The sequence below is a fragment of the Mytilus edulis genome, chromosome 3 (genome assembly GCF_963676685.1).
Source record: "Mytilus edulis chromosome 3, xbMytEdul2.2, whole genome shotgun sequence".
NCBI lineage: Eukaryota > Metazoa > Mollusca > Bivalvia > Mytilida > Mytilidae > Mytilus > Mytilus edulis.
In genome coordinates, this window is record NC_092346.1 from 82,292,145 (window position 1) to 82,299,511 (window position 7,367).

Consider the following 7,367-nt stretch of genomic DNA (forward strand, 5'->3'; position numbering starts at 1 on the left):
AACAATTTTGCTGGTTGGTTATGTCTTACGTCTGGTGGAGGATACATAAAATATCCTGAAATAACATGGAATGAGAAGGGACTTTTCAACATGGACGGTGTTCATCTTTCAAACATGGGAAATGAACTATTTTTGTATAGAATTCAAAGTTTTCTTCAGGAAGTTGTGTAAGAGTTCCTAATGAAAGAAAATGTACAGATAATGATTTAGTGTACAAACTGTGTGGTTACTATCTAATAATGTTTTGTTGATTTAAGTCGTGCACTTGCAATAGTGTGCTATGACGTTCGTTTATTTTAAAGGCTTCGCCCTGCAAGAGAAGGGATAAATATAAATATGTAGCAACCAAGTCAATAAGGCCACGGCTTGTTGCGTCGTTTTCTTTTATTTCATGGCGGTGGTCGCATGTTTAACATGTTACATGCGACCATTTGGCGGGAAAGCGACACAACGCCAAACATCTTGCTTCATGTTCACATAATGGACTCTAATATCCGTTACTGAGCTTCTGTTCCCAGGGCCAGTATTTTTAAAGTCAATGTCAGTATTGGACAGTAATGATAAAGTGCTCTTTTTGTACAGATGGTTCTAATTGATCATTCTTGATCCATGCTAATGTTATAATTGATCAATCGTGATCCATGCTAAAGTTTTTAATTGATCAATCGTTATCCATTCTTATATTATAACTGATCAACAGTGATCCACGCTAATGTGTTAATTTTGATCATTTGTGACTCATGATCATGCTAATGTTTCATCTTTATTGATGATAAATTATTGTTTGATTAATTTGTGAGCCGTGGCCTTTATTTCGCCAATAAAAATAATAATTCATTTATATCTCTTTGGTATTTATTCAAGCATGAATCTTAAGTTAATCCTTCTGACCTGATCCACCATTGTACATAGCTATCATGGTTACTTTGTCCTCTTGCTATTTATACAACAAAGGTTGATTTCTTCGCGTGCCAGTTCTATTCACATATCTTTGGGGTTTGAACAAACACGTTTACATAAATTCCGTATTAGATTTAAAAAAAGATGAAATAAGATTTTTGTAAACTACCATCGACGTACAGCTGTATATGCTAAGATCATAACTTTGAGTTGACAATAAACATTCCCCTTTTCCAACGGCAAAACACAATAAAATTGATTAAAAATGTTTTATAGTATTCACATTCTATTCTTATTTATTTAACATGCTTGATAGTTTGTCTACACTCCAGTTGCTGGAGCAGCTTTTCAGTATGGTATGGTGTGGGTAAGGTCATACGAGGATTCAATTTAGATGATTAAAAACAGTCCGTTGAACTATAAATAAGTTAATTGGTAAAGTTTGGATTAGATTTCCCATTCATATTGTATTTTTGTTTTCGCTTCCGCTTCCGCGATGAATCACTACAGTTATATACAACAATACACAGTTGTAGAAATATAACTCCACACAAACTTCGAACTACAATCCAGAAATTCTTCTTAGTGTAAAAATCTGAAAATATGTATAATAATGGTTTTGTCATTATACAAAACAGATATGCAAAACAGCACGATTTCTTTTCTGTTTCTGTGTAAATATGATGGAACTGTAAAAATTCATTTTAAGTTGTCATATATAAGGAAGAGATAGAAAGAAAATTAAATTACGATACCAACATCATAAATAATTGGTGTTTGAACAAAAGAATGATTAAAAATCCTTTAAAAACTACTTCTATGTTGATTGGAACAAATAAGGAATGATAGGAAATTATTTGAATATATCATAAGAAGATAGCACAATCACATCCGTTGAAATACAGAAACTTTAGTTATATATTTTTACCAACATTTGGACTGGAAATTTCAAATTGACTATGTATGTAAAAACTTAAGTTTTCGTATCGCATCTAGAATTAAGAACGTTTTGGATATTAGTAATAGAAAGCTGTTTTACAATGCTTATAATCTGCCATATTCGATTTTTGTTGCTCAGTATGGGAAAATTGTTATGAAGATGGATATAAAAAGACTTAAAATTTAGAAAGGAGCTGCAAGGATTATATTTGTTGCACCAATACTATCAACTAGTATTAATTTATTTAAAAAGCTAAATTGTTAAATTTCAAATATAGAATTTCATATCATAAACTTATTCTTGTTTATAATGAAACTCTAGTATCCAATTATTAACCTACATAGTAAAAAATATAAGGTCATCTGCAAATAATAATTAAGCTGTTGTGCGACAAAACACAAATCCAATGAAGAAATCTTTCGCATATAGCTCCTCAATATTTTGGAATAAACTATCAAACGGAAAAAAACGTTGTGAAATCGGCAAATGATTTATAATAACTCACTCATATATTTTAATGATTTTGTATTTTATGTATATGTTTATGAATTTAATTTTCTCTTGTTCTACAGACAATGCATATTTTGCATGAATATTGCATCTACATGATATGTTTAAATTGTAAGCTCAAGGTAGATAGGTGAACGCTAACTGAGTCACCATCTTTATATTTAGTCATTACTTACTTACTTACTATATACAAATACTAATTTATAGTTTTCAAAATGTCGCTTGAGTTTTATGTTTTACTTTTTACTTCCGGAGTATTTTCCTGGCTTAGATTCATATAATATGCTCGGACGGTTGGTCGAAGATATGTTTAAAGAAATTACAAGTACTTGGCGTAGTAACCAATGTAACCGATAATTATATCTTAACAGTAGCTAACAAAATATTCGGTACGCGTATATGACAGTCAAAATGGTCATTTTTTTTTAATTAAAATTTTAAACATTTGGCCATTTATGGTTCAAAATCATATGTTAACAGACACCATCCCTGTAAACCCTATATCTTACTATTGTTCTTAATTCCAACAAATGTTGATGGGCTGTTGTCTAAGTTACGTTTAAGTCTTAACAGAAAAAAACACTTCGAGATCGTTTTATTTTTATTGTAATGTGTTTATGCATAATGAGCTATACTATAATTGATTAAACTAATTCGTAGCATATGTCATATCGAAAAATATCATGTAAATGATATCGTATACGAAATTACATTTCTGTTTGATTTAAAATTATAATTAATAATAATTTGTAATTGCATCACTGAATTAAACGTTGATACATGCATATGGAACTTACCATCAACCGTGATTCTCGGTTCTTCATTAAAAGGAAATTTGGATGTCATTGATGAAGGGGTTGTTGTTTCAGATGATGGTGGTACGTTGTCAGTATAACTATGGCAATTAGGAAATCCAGTGGGTGGTGATAAGTGATGAGGAAACGATTCATTAAAAAGCATAGCCATTCCATCATTTGCGTGAAGTTCAATATGACAGTGTAAGAACCAAACACCAGGATTATCTGCTTTTATACGGGTTATAACATAACCTCCACTTGGAACAATAATTGTATCCTTCCTAACTGGTTTAAGTAATTCCATTCCTGGCACATTTCCATTAGCCAATGTTGGATTACTCAATGTAGCATTGTTCCACCAACTATTGGCACGATCAGTTCCTCCTCTGCAATCGATGTTACTAGTTCCCTATAGTTTTAATCCTCTTTTGTTATCATGTTTAGACATAAAACGTATGTCCATGCATATGAACTGGATGGGTCCAGCCAGTTCCCTGTCCCATATTTAGAAAAATCATGTGGACTGTATCACCATGGTTTATAGATAAAGAATGCGTACAAGAACAATGTTTCTGTTCTCCACAATCTGCTTCCTCACAAGGAAAGTTGGCATCCTCAGGATCAGCCAAAACATTTTTTGTTGGGAATACAAACCTTCTTCCATTGATAGTACTTGGAAAAGATTTAATTCCGGGAAAAGTAAAGTTTAAAAAATATTCTTTGAATTTTCCTTGATGAACAGGTGGAGCAGGGTCAGTATCAGATTTTAGTTTCAAACTATTAATAGGTAAAAAAATCGGTAAAATAGTCTTCTGGGTAATATGGAAAGAAACAATTCACCACAACACATCGGTCGTCAGCTGTACAATGCCGAGGAACAGACGTTGGTTGGACATTTTGATCGTCGCCATGATACTGAAGTATAGCTTCCGCTGTCGTGTTGCGGTTTATTTCGAGAGTTTTGGCTCTAATGTAAAAGTTATCCACTGTTCGGTTAGCAGTTATGACGAAATCGTATCGTTCTCTGGCATTTATTAAAAATGCATCTGCTATCTGTGGTTCAATATCAAACCCGTCGGTGGCTATCATTGTTAAAGGGTGGTTATGTATAGAAATAGACCAAGGAAATAACTGTCCTGCTGCTATTACCCGGAACCGGTACTGTTGGCCTTGTTCTACAATGAACACCTGAAGTGGAACCTCATTATGACTATTTTCATTAAAATAATATCTTCCGCGTCCATTTATAAGACCACTTTGCGCTTTTATATTACTAAATAAATGACCGTCAAGTGACTGAGAGCTTTGGAATTTTTTTCTGTTTCATAAAATCCAAATACCATTTTTGCATCTTCCAAATCTCCATCCAAATCATGATTTCATTCCTGTATAGTCATTATGTGTTCCTTCATTTCCAAACTTGTTCTCTCACGGACAATCAATCCCTTTGCTCTTTGAGCTCCAACATGAGAATGATACCAGTAAGTTCCTTTATGTGATGCAACAAATTTGTAGACAAACGTTTGGCTAGGCGATATCGGGCGCTGTGTTAAAAAGGGTACTCCATCCATATAAGGACTTCTCTTTTGAGTAATTCTATGCCAATGAATTGTAACCTCTTCCGATTTAAGGTGATTTGTTACGTGAACAATGATTGTCTGGTTTTCGTATACAATAATAGGAGGACCCGGTAATGTACCATTCGCCACAACAACCAAACGAGAATCCTCCCATCCATCTGCTGTTATAACATCATTTATGGGTATAGGGTTTGACTCATTTATATTAGTCACGTCATATTTATACAGCCTCCCTTCTGCTGATTATACGGCGTCTTTCGTATGCATCATTGTCAGACGATGAGATACCAATAAAGATGTTTCACAAGTTCCAGCTGACTTTTCACATTCATAGCTGATAGCACCATGAATTAAAAAGACTGCACAAATGGAGAGAGACCTCAACATTGCAGAATATCTGGAAAATACAAAGATAAGGTTACCAAATATCACAATACAATTTGAGCTAGTTGTAAAAACAATGGAATTAAAGAAACCAAATTACTGAGTATTTAAGATTTACCCAAAAGTTTAATGTTAGCTCATTTTTCTATCAATTGAGATTGAAATTCTTTTTTCTACTTTTCTGTATTTAGCCATTTTGTTTTCATCTTAGCATGGCTTTATATTTCCTCGTAAAATCTATTGATATTCTGATTGTCATTTGTAATGCACCTTTTAACTTGAAGGTGGGTTTTTGCAAGTTTGAAATAGATCAATAGCGAAACGAAACATATTCAGATTGACTGAACATTTACATTAACCAACAAATGAGCTAAGTGTATATGAGTAAAACATCAGTGTTATTTTGGACACAATGCTGCAGAAAACTATAATTTGATATTTTCGTTTTGATGAATCTTGGTTAACAACAGTCTTGCCAATACTAGTTGATGTATCACATCTGGTTGGGAAAGGAACAAAAGAAGTAATTGTAAATCATGTAATGATTAAACGACATATTTGAATAAAATGCTTAACCCCGCAAAATTCTATATGTGCCTGTCTCAAGTCAGGAGCCTGTTCTTTAATTGTTGTCAATTTGGTGACTAGTGGATTGATGTCTCATTGGCAATCAAACCACATCTCCTTATTTTATTTTTTTAGTTTCATTACATTAAAAGGCGACTATTACTTTTTATCCTGTTTCATTACATTTTTGTCATTTAAGAACATGTTTTTTTGGACAGATAAAATAGCAGGTTCTTTGTTTTTCTCGTTGCTTTTCTTAGATCTCTCAATGTTTTTCTTTTCTCTTTGTCTTCAATCAACTTGTTCTCCCCCTGTTTAATTTAAACGTAAAACATCGCAAAGAGACAACCACAATCAGTTATAAATGTCAGTCGTATGTTCAGTGCATTGAGTGAAGTGGCCCTGGCTTTCATATGTTTGGGCAATGAGTAACAGTAATATGAATGTTATTCGTTTGATCAGTGCATTAAGTGTGTAGAGGGTTTACACATGTTTGAACAATGAGTAACAGTAATATGAATTTCAAAGACAGAATATTTTCAACATTGATTACCCAATTTCTGGAAATATGTGTTAGAAATTAAAATTTAATATATATAAAAACTCGTGAAGAAATACATTAATACAAGTCTAGGGCAACATAAATAATAACCAGCTCTAGAGTTATCTGCGACATTCCAAACCGTTCCAGGACTGAAAAACTTTAAAAATGTGAAAGACTATTTGAAGTCCTGAAATGCATGGTTTGGTAGGAAGCAAATTTGAAAGATTTTTTTTGCCGTAATGGACTGCCTTTACCTGTGAAACATCCAAAATATTCACATACCTGAAACAATATTAACTTTTTTAGCACTCGAAATAGTTTGTAAGCACACAGGAACTATTTCGTTTATAATCTTGAAAGTTTCTTGAGTCATTGCTCTGATCTGCAAGGATTTTAGCTCGTCGGAACTGCTTAAATCTTCGTATACAAAAACAGAATGCTCTTTCCTGCACCTTTCCTAGTTTTTTGGAATTTTGCTCAGTGCAAAAGTGTCAAGAGCAATGCTCTAAAACGTATAATTGAGTTTCTCTTTATCTTAGTTACCAAATTTCTTTGTTGTTACAAATTTCTCTGAATTTTTGTCACTCCGGTTCTTATTGTATTGTGAATAAAGCACGTGTTTTCGATATATGACCCCTTTCAGTTCTTTATTCATCCATGGAAGTAGTTTTCTTCTTCGACACTTAGATTTTACAGGTGCATGTTTATTTCATTTTCTTTTTTTTTTAATTTTAATCTGTTTCATCATCATCATATAGAATGACTTTTTATATCTTTCTCAGTAATATTTTCTGAAATTTTTATCTTCTGTAAATCATTTGTAAATTGATCAATATTTAAATTTTCAGTGTATATTACGTCATTTCGTCAGATGTGTTAGACTAATTAGACGTAAAAAGTGTAATGGGAAAATTTTAGATTTATTTAACGTAATACTGGTGCAAGGGTAACATGTATCCTCACAATTTTACTCGTTGTATGTTAATGATATGAGTTAAACAAGTACTAGTACAAATCACGTAGTAACCCTAGGACTAGGAGACAGCCTTATGAGCCGAATCTTCTAAACCACAAGAATCAAGTACACGATTTGATTCGATAACAGCCTAATCAGCACTGTCAACTGATTCCATCCTCGCAAAATC

At 32.8% G+C, this 7,367-nt stretch overlaps 1 protein-coding gene across 1 annotated transcript; it reads right to left on the reverse strand.

The window, feature by feature from the left end:
- Positions 1–1,328: 1,328 nt before the first annotated feature.
- On the reverse strand, positions 1,329–6,595 carry LOC139515452 (uncharacterized). The gene is made up of 5 exons (XM_071305021.1): positions 6,505–6,595; positions 6,232–6,238; positions 3,952–4,465; positions 3,148–3,556; positions 1,329–1,495 (listed from the first exon to the last, which is right to left on the reverse strand). Exons 1-5 carry the CDS (start codon positions 6,593–6,595, stop codon positions 1,329–1,331), a joined length of 1,188 nt encoding a protein of 395 aa, XP_071161122.1.
- Between the last annotated feature and the right edge of the window lie 772 nt (positions 6,596–7,367).